General features: G+C 39.0%; 1 protein-coding gene and 1 long non-coding RNA gene across 2 annotated transcripts; both read left to right on the top strand.

Moving 5' to 3' along the window:
- Positions 1-5,336: 5,336 nt before the first annotated feature.
- On the top strand, positions 5,337-7,804 carry LOC115964821 (protein STRICTOSIDINE SYNTHASE-LIKE 13-like). Its single transcript, XM_031084065.1, has 4 exons — positions 5,337-5,341; positions 5,791-5,955; positions 6,529-6,614; positions 7,162-7,804. The coding sequence occupies exons 1-4, from the start codon at positions 5,337-5,339 to the stop codon at positions 7,536-7,538; spliced, it is 633 nt and encodes a 210-aa protein (XP_030939925.1). The 3' UTR covers positions 7,539-7,804.
- A 2,103-nt stretch (positions 7,805-9,907) lies between these two features.
- Positions 9,908-13,220, top strand: LOC115963170. Its single transcript, XR_004085730.1, has 5 exons — positions 9,908-10,448; positions 11,429-11,485; positions 11,595-11,891; positions 11,987-12,049; positions 12,244-13,220. It is a non-coding gene; the product is annotated as an uncharacterized LOC115963170 (long non-coding RNA).
- Positions 13,221-19,178: the final 5,958 nt, after the last annotated feature.

The raw sequence follows: 19,178 nt of genomic DNA, 5'->3' as shown, positions 1-19,178 counted from the left end.
TCACATCAAATCCTAATAATAAATGGCCGCAGACATCGATATACTCATATCCCATTCAACGTAACTAAGATCAAAACAACCAACCAGATCAAGAAAAACAATACTCACTGATATAATCTTTACATTCCACTGCTTCATAGTCTTTGCCGACTCCAAACTATCATCCTCAGACTGCATAAAAAATCCTAAAACTGCAAACACCAATCCAACATATAACTCAATGTCAATTCCACAAAGAATACACAATTTCATAACAAAAAAAAAAAACAAAACAAAACAAAACAAAAGGACCATTCCTATTCTACCCCTCCTCAACCCAAGTACATAACTTTTTTTTTTTTTTTTTTGATTGACCAAGTACATAACTTTAAATAAGCAAAACACAAACCCAGTTCCCCTAAAATCCAAAACCCTTTTTTTTAGATGACTAATTTTTAGCAAGCTTCAGGGATGAGAGCTTTAAGTAGCAAAATTCAACAGTGAACCTAATATCATATTAATTAATCCTAACACAAACAGAATCCAAGAAAAACGCACCAATGTATGTAGGCAGATCAGTCAAGATTAGTAACAGTGCTTGATGGTGAAGGTGATGTTGTTGAAGGTGAAGTTAACTTCGCTTCCAAAAAAGCTTCAAAACATTTTAGAACAACAATATATATTAAATTCCATTTAATGCACTAACAAGATATATTAAATACACAAGATATATTAAATTTCAGTTAAAGCACAAGTTAATAAATTTTAAGAACATTACATTTTCCATAATCTTCAAATAGCTCAACATCATCCATGGCTTTTCGAAGCGAAATTTGCACTGAAGATTGAAGCCAATTTTGAGTACATATGAGAGATTGTACCATCTTAGGGGCAAGTGAACTACGGAATGAGTCTAATATACATCCTCTCGTACTAAATGCTGACTCAGAAGCCATAGTAGAAATAGGTACAGCCAACACATCTCGTGCCAGTCGAGATAGTAAACTATACTTATTAGTATTATACTTCCACCAAGCCAGTATATTAAAGGTTTTGTCATTTTCCCCTTCACTATTCTCCATAAAGTATTTTGCAACCTCATCTACACACCCAACAAGTTGTTTTCCTTGCCTAAAAGCCTTGTATTGAGAAGCAATAAATCTGTCTGGATCATCATCATCATCATCAACATCAACACCAACACCTTCCATCCTTGATATCTCACTTGCACTTTATATAGATACATATGATGAATGAGTTAAATTATAATGCTCATACAAGCATTTCAATACACATTCCACAAGGTTAGTGATAACCTTAGCAACATTCTCCTAATACAAATTTGATAAACAATAATTCAAATAATCCAACTTCTTTCAAGGATCAAGCACCACAACAACATACAAAAGCACATTTCCCTTCTTTGATGAATCTGCCCCGCTCCCCCAATACTTGTCAAACTTCTCTTTCATTGTTTTTGCCATTGAGTACAAAAAATGGTCCTCACTCCTAGAAAAGAGATCTATCTTTCTTTTAATCATACATATCTCATCAAAGAAAGCATTTGATGTCACATACAAGGAACCCAAAAACCTCTTTTTGGAATTATAAAAAAGTTTCAAAAACTTAACAAATTTTCTACAAGTCTCCCAATCATCCTCATTTGGAGGTCTCCTATCATAGTACCCATCCCAAAAGTGTAGAATATAATCAAGATCTTCATATTCCATCCGCTTGAATGCATGTTCAAACTTTCAACATTTTCCAACATTTTATAAGTGGAGTTCCATCTAGTGGCCACATCCAAACATAGAATAGCCTTTGACTCTATTTTCACTTTCTCCACACACCTCTTGAAGGTTTGTAACCTATTTGGGGAAGCTTTCACATATCTAACCGCATGACGCACCCTATCAATTGACTTATTATGATGTTTTAAGCCATCAGTCGCAATAAGATTCAGGATGTGAGCACAACACCTCACGTGAACAAATTCATTCCCCAAAATAGTCCTTTCCACATATTAGTAGCTTCTTTCAAGTAACTAATGGCTACATCATTTGAGGAAACATTATCCACCATCAAGGTGAAAATCCCCTAAATATTCCACTCTTCTAAACAAGATTCAACCATTTTGCCAATGGTTTTTCCCTTATGGTTATCAACAATACGAAAATTCAAAATTCTTTTATGTAGCTTCCAATCATCATCTATAAAATGACAAGTAAGACATATGTAATTAAAATTTTGTATTGAAGTCCATGTGTCAGTGGTAAGGCAAAGCCTACGGCCTTTCAAGGCATTTCTCAACTTATCCTTCTCTTCAAAATAAATCCGACTCACATCTTTAGCTACCGTGAAGCGAGATGGGATATTAAAATTAGGTTGGAAGACATTACAAAATCTTCTGAATCCTTGATTACAAACCTAAATGGAAGCTCATCCAATATGATCATCTCAACAAGAACTTTTCTACCTACAATATTTGTAAAAGTCCTAGGCACTAGATTTCCCTCCCCTACATTCTTGGACAATGGGTCTTGTCTATCATGCAATTCATTAAAAAGATATTCAGGACAAATGGTTGTATGGTTTTTTAAATTAGATGTCCCATAAATTTTGCTATTAGCCATGTACTCCTTGCTACAATATATACATCTTGCCTTAGTACTACCTTCCTCATCTATAAACTTCTCAAAGTGGTCCCAAGCCGTTGATGGTGATTTTCTCTTATTAGGATTAGAAGAAGATATCACCTGCAGTGGATGAGGAGGTCTCATAGTTGGTCTTGCAGTGGCAACATCAGGTTGTGTAGGCTCCATTGAATCCATGACCTATTACCACACAAAACAAATCAATCATTAAAAATTATTAATGTTCAAGAATTCAAGATTCTCCATTTCCTGAAATGTAATTCACATAACTTGAGAAACAATTACTATTAGATACACAGACAAGCCAACTAATGAGATCCATTGTAGCTACAACACAAACTGAGAAAGATGAGCAACAGAGACATTAGTAATTTATTAGTCTATGCAACTTAATATTGAAACCATAGGAAAATATTCAAACACTACTGTTACATTAGTAAGTGTATCATCTATACTAAAAGAACCAAAACCACTAGTATAAAAAGGCAATCCTGTGTCGCCCATAAAATTTTTAATAATAAAAAAAGGGTTTTTTTAGCGAGGCTTTTGAAGCTAACTGAAAATCCAGAGGCAAATATAAGAACAATGAAGGTCCAGAAGTCCATGGAACTTAATATTGAAACCATGGGAAAATATTCAAACACTACTGTTACATTAGCAAGTGGGTCATCTATCTGACCTTTAGATTCATATTTTCATCTGCACACTTCTTCTTCTTTTTTCTCACTACCCAAACAACATACAAAACCCCCCATTGATTATAAACATATATACACCGAAAATTAGAAAATGATTCGTATATATGAAAGAGGTACAATCTAAAAATTGAACAAAAAGTGATTGTGACATAAAGCTTGAAACTACATAAAAAGTACACAAACCCAACAGAAAAACAAAGTAAAGCTTTCAAAGATTTTGTGGCAGAGAGGTCTTTTACCTAATTGAGATCCAACATTTCTACAATTTGTTTTGTATATAAAATCTCACAACAAGAACCCAAATGAAAAAACAAACTAAAATAATGCATAGAAAAACAAACACTAACAACACAAACCTATTAGACCCTATTTGCATGCTAAGAAAAATAACACAATAAAACAACATAACATCACAGAAAACACAAAACCCTACCAACCCATCAGATCCAAAGTAGTTCTTTTTCAACAATATGAAAAGGGTTGTTCCTAAAAGATGTAAAAACTCCCAAAATCAAAGACTAAGACAAGGAAATTAAGAAGGAAAAAAAAAAAAAACCAACAAAGAGAAGGATGAGTGGATGACTTACACTATTACACACGTAGAGAGAGCTCAGTGAGAGAGGCAGAGGAGCACAGGTCTTTAGTTAAAAACCTGAAAATAAAAAAATCGAAATGGGTCCTTAAAAAAGCGATTCAAGCCCAACCAACATCACAACATGCAAGAAAATCAAACCCAAACAGGATATTCACATAGAAAAAAACCCCAAAGTCTGAAAGTATTAAAAACCCAACTAAATTAACAAGAAACAGAGATAACAAGAAACAAGTTTAGCCATTTAATTGACTTACACAGAGACAAAGTGAAAGTTCAAAAACGTGTAAAAACACCTTTGAACGTTTAGACCCCCAAATTACAACTTAATCAATTCAAGCAATATGTCAAACAACTAGTGTGCGGAAACTTAACATATGCTATCATACGAAATTGATTAAAAACTATCTAAGCCATAACAGATTAAAATCCACAGCAGATAAATAAAAGGCAAAGATAGAGAGGAAGGAAGATGCAAACACAAAGACAACACGCGATGTGTTATCGAAGAGGAAACCGAAGCCCTCGGCGTAAAACCTCTCCGCCGCCCTCCAAGCGGTAATCAATCCACTAGAAAATACAGTTGGGATACAAGGATAGCAATAGACCCTCCAAGCCTAATCTACCCAGTGCACCTAAGCCCTCCAAGCTTCTTGCTCCAACGAGGTTGCGCCGAACCTTTTTCTTTTCTAGCTTTCCGGATTCCGCTACTAGACCGTAGCATCAACCAATAAAGATTGGCTCCTTCCTAACTGCTTCCCAGAAATCCAAACAGCAGTCTCACAATGATGATGATGGTGAGAACCTGGTTTGGTATAATGCCTCTCAAGGATTTGACAATGGAGAGGAAGAGAGTTGAGGAATTTGAAGAGTCTCTAAGGTATAGATTGTGGGTGAAACAATCTGGTTTTTCTTTAGGGTTTCTCTCTCAAAATTCTCTCTGGAAGCTCTCTTTCAATCGTGGGTAATAGGGGTATTTATACTGGAGTGGAGAGGAATGTGAAACGTCAGGTTTTTACAAAACAGGGGTGGCTCGCGGCTTGACCTCGCGGCTTGACTAAGTCGCGAGATCCAGTCGCGAGATAACTGTATGGCCAGTTGTCCTGTTTTGTCCTGTAGTGCTCCAGCTAGCATGACTGTTCATCTTCCAGCATGCTTGGCACGTGTGCTGCTTCTGGCGGCTTGCAGCCGCGAGTCACCCGTGAGTCCCAGCCGCGAGTCTCTGTTTTCTTGCACACTCTTGAGCAAACTTCACTCTATCTCACTCACTACCCTTACATCAAACCCACCTAAATACAGGGTTACTAAATGCTGAATTACAAGCAAATTTGGCACGGAATAAAGCCAATTAGATGGTTGAATAAATTCAACCTTACACAAAGCTTTAAACTGAGATGGGGATGGCTTGTAAGGATGAGGTTTGAGGAATAAAGAGAGAGCTAGGGGAGGTGGAGAGCTGAGGGAGGTAGTTGAGGGAGGCGGAGAGAGTAGGGTTTTTTTCAAAAGAAAAAATCGGGTTCAAACTAGTTTATTTATATGACCCAACGCCCAACCCAATACTGACCCGAACCCGAAAATAAGACCCAAAACCTGACACGAATATCCTCATACTCACCTAAAACCTTTTGCGTTGGGTTAGGTCGGTCGGGTTTTTGGGTGGGCAGGGTCCATTTCTCACTCCTAGTTGAGACTTTATTTCAAAGAAAGGGATCATCAATCTACTTATTTTTTTGGTGAAAAGGAATATAAATTAATTATACTAGTAACAGAGTGTAAGTGTACAAGTGCATATATTAAAACCATTTGAATTAATAAAACATCCTTCAATATGCCAAACATTGAAGCATATTAAATTTCCTTGTTGCAGGGACCATTTCTTTGTATTGTTGGAAGGAGAAGCCACTGGTAGGCTTCTCAGATATGATCCATCTGCTAAAACTCATGTTGTCTTGGAGGGCTTGGCTTTTCCAAATGGAGTTCAATTATCTAGGGATCAAACCTTCGTCCTCTATACTGAAACCACCAACTGCAGGTATTTGACACCAACCCAACCCCAAACACCCCCCCCCCCCCTTTTTTCTCCCTCCTTAAACAATGTCAGTTAATTCTATATGGTTCAAATGATTCATAATGAATGAGATGTATAATATGCCTATTTTAGAATTATAGTTAAATAATTAAATTCATAATTTTATATAATTTATGCTTTTGGGACAAATGTTTTTTTTTTTTTAATGGTATGAAAGCAGGAGATCTAGATTTAAAACATGTCTACACTCTATCTCCCATTTAAATTCACTATTTCCTAATGGTTTAACTTTTGGGCCAATTAGTAATTTCTCATCCACAATCACATTCACATTCACATTCACCCAGACCAAATTGTTTGGTATTTCTCAGACAATCAAGCAAATTATTATGAACTACCAATTTCACCACTATATAAAAATACAAGAGTATTCACATCAAAATCTCTGTTGAAGTCCTGCAAATCTGTTACTAAGCTGGACATTTAGAAGTCAGCCACCTATTTTTCTTGAGTATAGCACAAAAACTATGTAATGACATTAATTTCATTATACATTCTGCATTTGCACTGTGACAGGCTAATGAGATACTGGTTGGAAGGTCCAAAATCTGGAATCACAGAACTTGTTGCAGACCTGCCAGGTTTCCCAGACAACAGGGGCGGCTTGATGCATTTGGGGGCCTAAAGCGGAAATTGATCATCTTATTTAGATGCAAAATTACTACTAATTAACATGAGCTACATAGAAATTTTTTTTTTTTTGAATTTTTAAGACAAAAAAATTTGACAAAATTTTTCATACTTGTTGATATGGTAGATTGATAATGGTAAGTAAAACAGTGGTGTTAGTGGTAGATTTAGATGAAAACTAGTAAAAGTTTGCTAATTAAACTCTTATTATTATTCTTTTTTTTTTAGAAGTGCAACATTCACAATATTTTTTACAACAAATCCTAGATTTTAAACTGCTTTTTGTTTTTTATTTGAAAATATCACTATAATTATTTTTTTGCCATCAACAATAGGCTGTAATAACTTGCTACTTAGCATTAGTTGTAAAAGTGTTGTGAAAAATATTGTGGACGACGTTGCATTTTTCTCTATTTTTTTATTTGTTTTTCATCTAATAAAAAAAATTATTTTATTTATTGATTATAAATAATCCTATTGGTTAAAATTTAGGGGCCTTTTTTTTACTTGGGGCCTTAGGCGGTTGCATTTTTTGCTCCACCATAAAGCCGGCCCTGCCAGACAAAGTAAGAATAAATGAGAAAGGCCAGTTCTGGGTAGCAATAGATTGTTGCAGGACAGCTGCACAAGAGTTTCTCACAAACAATCCATGGATACGAAGTCTCTACTTCCGGTTACCAATCCGAATGAGTTTATTAGCCCGAGTCATGGGGGTGAGGATGTATACGGTAATCTCACTTTTCAATGAGAAAGGGGAGATTTTGGAAGTTCTTGAGGATCGAAAGGCCATGGTGATGAAGCTAGTGAGTGAAGTTAAAGAGGCAAATGGGAAGCTATGGATTGGTACTGTGGCTCATAACCACATTGCCACCCTCCCTTACCCCTTAGCCAGTTAAGGCCTTAAAGCTTGATTTTGCTGAAACAGATTATTGGGATTTGTATTTGTTTAAGTGCGGTGTATTAGATGGGTGACTTGATTTATGATTGTGTAACTATATTGGTAGTTAAATGACTTGGCCACTTATATTTGTAGCTTCAAATGGCTTGTGATTAATAAGTGGTTCCCTAACATTTTGTATCTGATTGTGTGGTCAAACTGTTTGAAATTGCCACGTTATGAAGCAGTATTGCCAATGGCCAATGTGCAAGAGCTGTTGAAAATCGTACGGAGTATGGACAGTGATTAAATCTCTTTTCCGTGTGCAGATACATAAGGAACTACTGATTCAATAATTCGTGTGGTGCACTATAAACTTCAACAAAAGAACACCTAGGGCAGTTAGGAAAGCACACAAAACTCTAATTTGACTATAAATAGCATTAAAAGTACATAATAATAAGGAAATAAATACCCTAAACCTAAAATAACACAAATTACATAAAATAACAAAATTAATGAATTACAAACAATAAATTTTAGATTCTGTCCTACATAAAAAATCATTTATAAAATGTTGTAAAATGTTTTACCTTTAAAAATTTGCAAAATATTTTAAAAAACATTCAATGGCTTCCTTCATCCGATTTGGTGGCTAGGGCACCGGTCTAGTGGCCAAAGCCGCCGCCACTTTGATGATAGGTGTGAGGACCTGATGGTCAGAGTTTCTGCTTTGGCTACCAGTTCTAATGGTCTGGTGGCCAGAATTGTTGTTCTAACGACCGATGTCAAAGGTCCGGCCATTGGAGATATCAATTTTATTTATTTATTTATTATTTTTATGGAGGGTTGATAACCAAAATTGTTGTTCTGGTGGCTAGAGACAACCATTAGTGTTGAAGGTCTGGTAACTGGAGACATCGCTATGTTGCCGATTCACAGCAATCCATTTGCCAGAGCCACCGTTTTAACTACCGATTTTGGCTCTAGTGGGTAAGCCATTAATTTTGATGATTTACTTGAAAAATTTTACTTGTCATACTAAACATCTAAAAATGTTTTTCTTAAAATGTTTTACATGTAAATTTTTACCTATAAATTTTAGGTTAGAAAACAAATGGTTGGCCAAAAATATCAATAGCGGCACTAGGAAAAGAAAACCACTACCAAATGTTGTTTCTATCTCTTTTGCAAAGGTGCAAAAACCACTACTTCTCAACACAGGGCATGACCATTATACAGAGGACCAAGGAAAAATTTGCTGAATAGCACATTTTTAGATAAATTTTAGGAGAATAGCACCAAACAAAGTTATTTAATTACATAGCACATTTTTAGAACTCGAGTTTGTCAAACTCAAGTTCTAACTCAAACTCGAGTTTAACAAACCTATGTTCCAAGCTGTATGCAACCATAGTGATTGGAACTCAGGTTTGATCTAGCCCAAACTCAAGTTTGACAAACTTAGTTCTAAAAACTATGCTATATAATAAATAACTTCATTTGGGTATTATTCTCCTAAAAGTTTTCTAAAAACGTGTTATTTGGTAAATTTTACCAAGGACCAAAGACGGATTCCAAACTTCAAGAAAATTGACCCAAGCTTGTTTGATAGCCAAAAACCAAACAATGATACACGCAATCAAATCTCCAAAAATCTATACCTCAATTATTTTTGTCTTTCTTAGCTCTAGTTTTGCTACAATCTTTGAAAATTTCAAATCAAACTTCGCTACACATTCTCACATAGAGTTACTATCAAGTACCAACCCATTTGGCCCACAACAAAAAGATAAAAAGGGAGTGTGCGGTGCCTATAGACTTGTTTTCTTCTTTGAAAAGAAAAAACAAAAAAACACTACCAAAGAAAAGTTCAGATCCTCTAACTCACAAAAATTTATATATATATATATATATATATATAGACACACATATATCTAAAAGTCGAAGTGTAGCATTTAATGTTTTTCTAAAAACGTGTTATTGGGTAAATTTTACCAAGGACCAAAGATGGAGTCCAAACTTCAAGAAAATTGACCCAAGCTTGTTTGATAGCCAAAAACCAAACAATGATACACGCAATCAGATCTCCAAAAATCTATACCTCAATTATTTTTGTCTTTCCTAGCTCCAGTTTTGCTACAGTCTCTGAAAATTTCAAATCAAACTTCGCTACACTTTCTCACATAGAGTTACTATCAAGTACCAACCCCTTTGGCCCACAACAAAAAGATAAAAAGGGAGTGTGCGGTGCCTATAGACTTGTTTTCTTCTTCAAAAAGAAAAAACAAAAAAACACTACCAAAGAAAAGTTCAGATTCTCTAACTCACAAAAATTTATATATATATCTAAAAGTCAAAGTGTAGCATTTAATGTTTTTCTAAAAACGCGTTATTTGGTAAATTAGGTTGGCATGGGGTGCCCAGTATCCCTTAGCCCCCATGTTCTTAGGCCATGTTTACTCCCAATTAGACTTGCTTCATGAAGATGAAGATTAAGGCAATTCTTGCTATGCTATTACTTCGTCCCTTCATTGTGCCATTTTCCAGGTGTTCATATGGGACTGTTCTTTTGTTACTTTGTCGAAATGTAGGAGTCTAAATTTTGTAAAGGATAAGTTCAAATGATCCCCAGATGTGATTAAGGGTCTATTGGCAGTTCTATTGATAGCCATCCCATCATCTTTCGCTGGGCCAACTTGAAATGTGGTTGCCTGAATTTGGTGGAGTTGTTTGATCAAGCAGGGCACTTGAGTTGGCACTCTCCCTAGGAGTTCAGTCATGGGTTCGTCTGCGATTTTGTGTTGGCCTCTTTTCTTAACTTTCCAGGGAATACCTTTGATCTGAGTTGCGAGGACGAAGGCAGTTTGGCATACTTGGCTTGCATCAGTCCCTCATTGCTTTCAGTGCCTTCATCAAGTGGTCCCAGGTACACCCACTACTCGGCACACTTGGTACTCAGGCAATTTAGTTTTGACCAGGACATCCCGCTAGTGTTTAAAGAAATAGTACCTTCTCTTCTTTCCCTGATCCATTCCTAAGGCTTCAAGCCTTTTCTTATTGGTCACAGAGGAGTTCTCAGTTTATGGTGCCAAACTCTCAGAGAGGAGTCTTTGCTTCCAGTGGCTTTGCTGGTTACTGGAGAAGAGTTCAGAAGTCCTTCTCAGACTTCGTTGGTTCTGGTAAGATTGGGAGGGTTCTTAATCCTAATCTATTCTCTGCTCCTAACTTTAACAGATGCTTGGCCCTCCCTACTGCTGGCATTGTGTCTGCTACCATAAGTAGCAAAACAGGAGTTGCGGAGTGGTAGGCTTCTAGGCGTGGTTGGGTCTATTACGCGAATGATTTTCTTGATGTTTGGTCAGGGTGTGACCTCATTGTGGACACTTCTTCTAGTGTGCCAATTAAGAGTCGGGTGGTAGAGGTAATTCGTGCTGCCACACCTGTGGGCAAAGGTAAAGAGAAAAAGATCAAACAGGAAGTTGTCAAGAGGGCTGAGCTTGAAGAAAGCGCTAAGGGTACTTAGGTTGGCCTTGAGACTAATAAGAGGAAAACTGTTAGGTCTCGTAAGTAACTAGTCATTTCTGAGGAGCGCAACGGGATGGACCTCTCTACAATTGGAAAGGAAGTTGGGCATCCCCTAATCCCAAAGATTAGAGTGAAGACTAAGATAGAGTCTTCTATCTTTCAGGTTCTTATGAGTTCCTCAGTCTAGGGTTCCTCGGGGTCCTTTGACATCACACCCAAATCTCCCTTAGGACCCTCTGGGCGTACTCGTAGTAGACAAAAGACTATTGAAGGATCTATAGGGAGAAAGAGAAAGGCAAGGCTCCTTTCCCTTTTTTTTTTTTTTTTTTTTTTTTTTTTTTTTTTTGCTGATGAATGGTAGCTCCTTTTTTTTTTTTGCAGTCCAAGTGCAAGTCAGACCTTAAGAGAGCTATGAGTCACTCTTCCGTTGATGATGTGGTATGGCCTTCTTTTACTTGTGCCTTTTATTGTTCGCTTTGGTACTGTGCACATACATATATTTTTTGTCCTGCCACTTACTTCTTCTTACTCTTCTTTTCCTTGGCAGGTCGAGGTGCCTCCTCTTGTGACTAGTGGTGTTATGGTGAAAAAAGTGGTGACAGCTCCATCTGCTGCTACCTTAGGTGTGGAGGAGGAGGTCGGGCAGGTAGCGAAGGATGCCCAACCCGTTCTGCCTCTTGTTCTCTTGGCTGTTCAGGACCCTAAAGCTCTCCAGCCTTCTATTCCCTAGGATCCCAAGCCCGTGTAGACTCCCGGTCCTACTAAAACTGTGACACTTGAGCCCATAATTGAGCCTGCATTGGGCAAAGAGTCCTTGAGGGTGTGTCCTTTTCTACACAAGCAGGTAAGCCTCATCCATTCTTTATTAGCACCCATTCTTATCTCCCTTGGCCTTTCTTTCTGAGAGTTCTTGTTTTTCTTTTCTTTTTTTCCTTTTAGGTCAAACTAATGCCCAATATGTTCCTAAGGCTGCCCCTTCTTTGGAGTCAGAGGATTCTAAAGGTGCGTATTGCTCACCATCGTTATACTTCCCCCTTCCTCCTCTTTTTTTTGGTTCATATCTTTCCTCTTTCTCTTCCATACTTCTCCCTTGCCTTTTTCTTCTATGGTGAAGCCCTCAATATCCTTTCCTTACTTTCGTAATTTTGCCAAAGTTTCCTCACCTTTTCTCCAACGTGTTGTGTGTCCTTTCACAGAATCCTCCGGGAAGTCAGAGGGCCAAGAGGAGGAGGCTCTGCCATAAGGAGCTGATACTAGTTCTTTAGCTTTCTCTTAATTTCCCAACTTTATATATTTTCTTTTCTTCTTTCCCCCTTTTGACTTTGTCTACTTTTACAAGTGCTGACTCAGGTGCTAAGGATCTTGAGCCTGTAGTTACTGAGGTAGTTGCGGAATCTACTTCTAATGTCTAGGTTGTTGAAGCTCAGCTAGGGATCCCCCAAACCATCCAGAGGGTCGAAAGTTCTCTAATTCCTAAGAGTGGAGACATAACAATGGAGGAGGTTTCAGGGGTGACTGTCTCAGATCCTAGCTCAGGGCTCCCTGCTTTCTTGTCCCACTTTGATTCCTTGGAGTTCAACAGCCTCCTGCGAGCCATTTTCATAGATTTAAGCCTTTTTTCGGCAACTTCCTAAGATTCTCTGTGCCTGTTGAGGGTCTACCACTGTTGGAGGGGCTGTTCAAAACCCATGGGGACTTCACCAGTGGGTTCAAGGGAGGTGTATTTCTGGGCAACATCCTGAAAGATCTTTTATGTGTTGTGCTGATCTCTTTGAGGGATTCCTCTCTTAACTCCTTATCCGAGGAGAGGCTTTTAGAATGGAGGGGAGTAGGGCAGGATCTCATAGAAGCCAAGTTTAATCTATCCTTTTTTCTAGAGTATTTGCATTCCTTAGCCCATATGCCATTCCAGAGACAGGCCTCCAAGAATCTTGATGCTGAAATTGCTGCTGTTGAAGAGGTTTTAGCTTGAGCTCACAAGGCATTGCAAGACTTGAAAGTTAAAGGCAGCGGGTTCTTTCTTCCTCTACTGTTCCTGCCATTTCCCCAGAAAGCTCTTTGCTAGCTGGCCTTAAACCTTAGCTCCTTACTTTTTTTTTTTCTTTAATAATTCAGATGTATAAGTTTTTTTTTTTTTTTTTTAGTCAATTGAGGTTGTATAGGTTTATCTTTATTTCTTGCTTTTGAACAATACTTCTGACTTTTCCCTATTTTTTTTAAATTTTTTTTTATGGCAATATGGATCTATTTTCTTTTTAAGACTAGTGTTATTGCACAGGTACTGAACTAGGTACATTGGATTTTTCTTTTTTTCAAGTCCCAGATCATGAACTAGGTAGACCCTTTTGTAAAGTACTGAGCTAGGTATCCTAGGCACTTATTTCTGCCTGTGGTCCTAGGTCATGTACTCGAACTAACTGTGGTGTGAGTCCTAGGTCATGCGCTAAAGGTTTTTTTTTTTTTTTTTTTTTTTTTTCACTGGCCTAGGTATCCCTCACAAATTTTTTTTTTTTTTTTTTTTTTTTTTTCACTGGCCTAGGTATCCCTCACAAATTTGCCCACATTTGGGTTATGTAATACTTCGCAATTGTACATTTTAGCTATAGCTCAAAGAAGAAAAAAATGAGAAAAGGATATTCCATTGAAAAGCAACATAGCTACCATACTAAGAAACACAAAAGGATTGACAAAGATAGCAAGGATCGTAGAATGTCCTTCTACCATGGGTTCCTTAACAAAAAGGAACTTAAACAAAACTCATGACAAAAAAAAGTAAAGAACTACGTAACACTTAGCAGATTAGAGAGCTGACAAAAGGGTCTTGGTGTACTAAAATCTCCCCCTTTCATGCGTAGTACCGTTTCAGCCACTTCCCATTTATAGGATCTGTTAGAACCATCCCATTTTCCTTTGTGAGGTAGTAATATCTGTTATCATGAGCTTTCCTGATGATGTAGAGCCCCTCCCACTTCAGTATCACTTTGTTAGTAGACTCAACCTGACCATTTCCTTGTAGATAGTACGGTGTGGACCTTCATGTTTGATGTAATATGCCTTGTTCAGGTTCTTCATGTCTCTGTCTATGAACGGGGTTCCATTGTCACTAATCAATCTCTTGGGGATCCCAAACCTTATGATGATGTGCTCCCAAATGAAGTTTGCCACAGCTGTTCCAGTGGCCTTTTTCAAAGGGATAGCTTCTACCCATTTTGTAAAATACTCAGTGGCTGCTAGGATCCAGATATGGCCATTAGAAGGAGGGTTTATAAGTCCTATAAGATCAAGCCCCCAAGTGTGGAAAGGCCACAGTATTGTCATGTCTTGCAGCACATTTGGATGAGTATGGATTACATCTCCAAGCACTTGGCATGCATGACACATCTTAACTAGCTCCTCAGAGTCCTTTTTCATTGTTGGCCAATAGTATCCCAACTGCAACAGCTGCCTGTAGAGCCTTCTTTTCCCTGAGTGACTTCCACAATCACCAGAATGGATTTCCTTAACTGCTTCTCTGGCTTCTCTAGGCCCTAGGCATCTTAGGGGATCCCCGGTGTACCCCTTTTTGAACAAGATCCCATTTTGCAAGAAGTACCTGACGGCAAGTTTCTTGAGCTGGTGGGCCAATGCCTTGTCAATTGGTAGGATCCCTTGAGCCAAGTATTTCATGAATGGTGTCCTCCAATCTTCCGTTACAAATACAGCATAACTTTCTTCTCTATCCATTGAAAGCCAATACCTTTGACATTCCTCCTGTACAGTTGCAACCTCCTTATTCATATTTAGCTAGTAGTACCCCATGTGCTGCATCCTTTTGTATTGGCTAATCTTTTCTGCAATCCCACAAATCTGGCTATGTAATTCTTCTAATCTCAGCTTCCCTTCTTTCTCATTAATACATCTGAACAGGATCCCTTTGGGTAGCCTCTTATACAACTCTCCTTCTATTAGAGTGTAATCATTTAGCTCTTTGATGCTTCCTTCAAGTCCCAACTTTTCTATTTTCCCTTTTACCTCATTTCTCCAATCTTGCTATTTTGGTTCTTTAGGGAACATCATTTTGAGGATCCCTATGATGGAATGTTCTTACTTATTTATTCTTATCAGAGTACCTCTTCCTTTGAATGGTGCCTAGGATCCCAAGGTGGCTAGTGCATCAGCAAACCTGTTTTCACTCCTTTAGGCATATTCCACACTGAAGGTTTGGAATTTTTGCTCCACCTTTTATGCCTAAGCTCTATAAGCTGCCAGGCTTTGCTCTCTTAGTGTAATGTCACCCTTTACCTGAAAGACCACAAGGTTAGAGTCTCCTAAAACTCTCATATGTTTTACTCCCGTGCTTAGTGCTATGACCAACCTAGTCAAGTATGCCTCGTACTTAGTAGCATTATTCGAACAGGAAAACCCAAGCTTGAAAGAAAATTGCATGGTATCTCCATCTTTGCAACTTGGCACAATTCCCAGTCCATTTGAAGTTGTTGTTGCTAACCCATCAAACCTCATTATCCACTTCTTTCCTGGGAGCTCTGCCATTACCACCTCCCTATGGATCTCCTCGCTTAGTGAACATTCTTCTTTTCTTGGGAATTGGGCTAGCAGATTTGCTATGGCTTGGTTTTTGATAGCCTTGGGGGTCCTGAGGCCGATGTCATATTGAGAGAGTAAGACCAGCTACTGTGTTGTCCTTCCTGTTAGGAGATGCTGATGCAGGAGTACTTTTATGGGATGTGACTTGGTTACCAAGAGGATTTGGTGGGCTAAGAAGTATCGCTTTAGCCTTTGGGACGCATAGATAACCACTAGGCATGCTCTTTCTATCCTGGGGTACCTGGTCTCTGTATCTTTAAATGTCCTGCTCACATAATAAATGAGTTACTCATTCCCATCATCGTCTTCATGTGCCAACAGGGCTCCTATAGCCTGGGAGTTTGATGCTAAGTATATCAACAAGGGTCACCCACGCACTGGCGCTTGTAGGGTAGGAAGATAATTCATAGTCTGCTAGATCCTTTGAAAAGCTTCCTGTTGTTCAATTCCCCAAGTGAACTCAGCCCCCTTTTTCAACATTTTGGATAAACCACTTGTGACTGAAGCTAATCTTGGCACAAACCTCCTAATGTAGGAGACCTTCCCTAGGAAACTTTTGAGCTCTCTGACTGTTGTGGGCCTTTTCATTGTTGAAATGACTATGGCTTTGGCTGGATCTACACTTATGTCTCTGTGATGTAGTAGGAACCCAAGAAATTTTCCAGCAGATACTCCGAAGGCACACTTCATGGGGTTCATGCATAGTTTATAATTCCTGCACCTTTCAAGTATCTGGAAGTGTCCTACCCTGGTCTTTGATTTACCACAATATCATCCACATAATCTTTCATGTCCCTATGCATCATATCATGGAAGATGGCTGTCATAGTTCATTGGTATATAGCCCTTGCATTTTTAAGGCCAAAGGGCATCACAGTGTAACAAAAATTTCCGATTGGAGTCCTGAATGCTATCTTCTCTGCATCTCTGGTAGCCATACGGATTTGGTTATATCCAATATATCCATCCATAAACAAAAACATGGAGTTTGCCACAACTAAATCCACAAGGAGGTAACCGTTAGGCAGGGGGAACTCATCTTTTGGACATACATTGTTTGGATTTTGAAAATCCATATAACACCAAATTTGGCTGTTCTTTTTTTGCAGGGGTACTATGTGGGAGAGCCATTTGGGATGCTGGATGGGCTTGATAAAACCAGCTGCCAGCATCTTCTTGACTTCCTAAGTTATTTAAGCTTCTATATCAATGTGAAAGACCCTGGATGGTTGAACTATTGACTTGACTTCTGGGTCTACATTGAGAGAATGGACCACCAGTCCTGGATCGAGACCATGCATCTCATCATATGTCCATGCAAACACATCCAAATATTTCTTGAGTAATGCCACTAACTACTTTTCTTGTGCTGCCAACTGACTGCTAATGAGAATAGGCTTTTGAGATCCTAGCTCAGCCCCCAAGTTTATCTCTTCCAATTCCTTCTCGGGCTAGATTTGTGCTTCCTTGACTTGGTCCTCCTGGATTTCTTCTTGAGCCATCATACAATCTGGTGGTCCGGGACCTTCTTACACGATGCATTCAGGCCCCACGCACCTTCATAAGCGATAAATTGGCCTTCCACTGAGCTCTTGTACTACCACTCATTTCCAGGAGCCTGAGTAGCTGGTCTTCTTCTTTTGCCTCTTTCTATCCAAGAGGTTCTTTAGGTTATGGGCACCCCCTCCTTCTTTTTCTTCCAAGACAAGTGCTCTTGAGGTCCCCGACGTGGGGCTCTCATCATCCGGTTCTAACTCGTCATAAAACATTATTTCTACAAAGTTCACTTCTCCTTGGATAAAAGGGTTCGAGTTCGTAGGGATTCTTACAGGCCTCCCATTCAATCTCCCTTTAACACATTGATGGTATGTGGAGGGAATAAGGCGATGCTTGTGGAGCCATGGGCGTCCCAACAGAACATGGTAAGAAACCTCTGAGTTAATCACATGAAATCTGGTCAGGGCTACTATTGGGCCTACCCTTAAGGCTAGCTGCACATATCCCTCAGTTGATTTTGCTGAACCTCCAAATCATGTTATCTCCATAAGAGCCTCCAAAATCCTCTTGCCAGTCAGGCTCACAGCCTTCAGTGCACTTAGGACTTTGAGGTTAAGTGAAGCCCCTATGTCTACCAATGCTCTTTTGATTTAGAGACCGTTTATGGTGGCCATTAAATAAAGGGGTCTGTGATGGTCTAAATGCTCAACTTCTACGTCTTCATCAGTGAAGGTTATTGCGTTGGTTGTCTTCAAGTAAGCTCAGCTGGCATGGGATTCTGCTGTGAAACATTCTAATCCTGAATCTGCGGCTATACTCATAAGGGATTCTGTGGGCATCTTTCTCGCCTCTGGCCCAAATCCCAACTAATTGAACAGTGTTATGAATTTAGGGCATTTTTGAAGGGTCCTTACTGTGTTTGGATGGAAGGATCCTTCAAACTCTTCTGCTTCCACTGGGTTCCTATGGATCACCACAGCCACCACTCCCTTCCCCTTGTGATTGGGTAAAGGGCTCCTTTGCACCTTGGGTTCCTTCTGAGTGAGCTATAGGGTTCCCTCCCTAAGTTTCTTGTGAAAAAGCCTACGGACGGTCCATCAATCCTTAGTAGAGTGCTTGACATAGTTATGAATTCTGCAAAACAATGGATTCTTTTTTTCTTCCTCAGTAGGTGGTCTAGATACAATGAATGGCCTAATGATTCCATCTCCAATCCATTTATCCAAAACATGGTTCAATTCTTCTACAGCACATAGGATCACAAGTGGTTCCTTGACCATTTTTCCTTCATGTCTTTTCCTTTTTTCTCTTACTAATGCTGTCGTGGCCTGGGGTACTGGCACTCTTTTTGTCCTAATGGTTAATGCGGTTCTGCTAGTTCTTTGTAGTAGGTCAGCGAATCGGGTTATGCATAGATTTTTGAGATTAAGCCTCTAATCAAAGAGCATGTTGGATATGCAAGTCTCCATAGCTCTTTTTCTTCATGGTCTCCATAGCAGTCCAGAGAAACATTTTTAAACCTTTTGATGAACTGGACAGGATCCTCTCTAGGCTGTTACCTTACCATTTAAAGGCTTTGGAAGGTGACCTTGTCTACAACTGGATAGTACTTTGCACAAAACCTCTCCATCATCTCGTCACAGGTCTTGATAGACCAAGGCCTCAAGGTGTTGTGCCACGTATATGCTCTGTCCATTAAGGACTTAGCAAAATCTCTTAGACACAGCTCCTTATCTCCTACGTAAGGGCCTATGATATGAATGAACCTACTCATGTGCTCCACAGCACTCCCATTTCTTCCATCAAAAGGATGGAACTTTGGGGGTTCATATTCTTTAGGATAAGGCTTGCCAAGGAGTTCTGGTAGGAATGGGGGATCCTAAGAAAATTTCTTGGGGACCCCCGAGAGCTTTTCCCTTTCTTGTTCCAAAAGGGTATTGACATCTGCTAGTGTGAGATATTGGGGGTTACCTCCCCTCCTATTGCTGACCCTCCCTCTGGTTGGGCTCTGTCTTGGTTGACCATAGGGGGGTGTTATCCCTGATTTCTT

This window comes from Quercus lobata, chromosome 10, assembly GCF_001633185.2.
Source record: "Quercus lobata isolate SW786 chromosome 10, ValleyOak3.0 Primary Assembly, whole genome shotgun sequence".
Lineage (NCBI taxonomy): Eukaryota > Viridiplantae > Streptophyta > Magnoliopsida > Fagales > Fagaceae > Quercus > Quercus lobata.
Note: the sequence above shows the minus strand (reverse complement) of the source record. Positions and strands in the feature narration are given on the sequence as shown.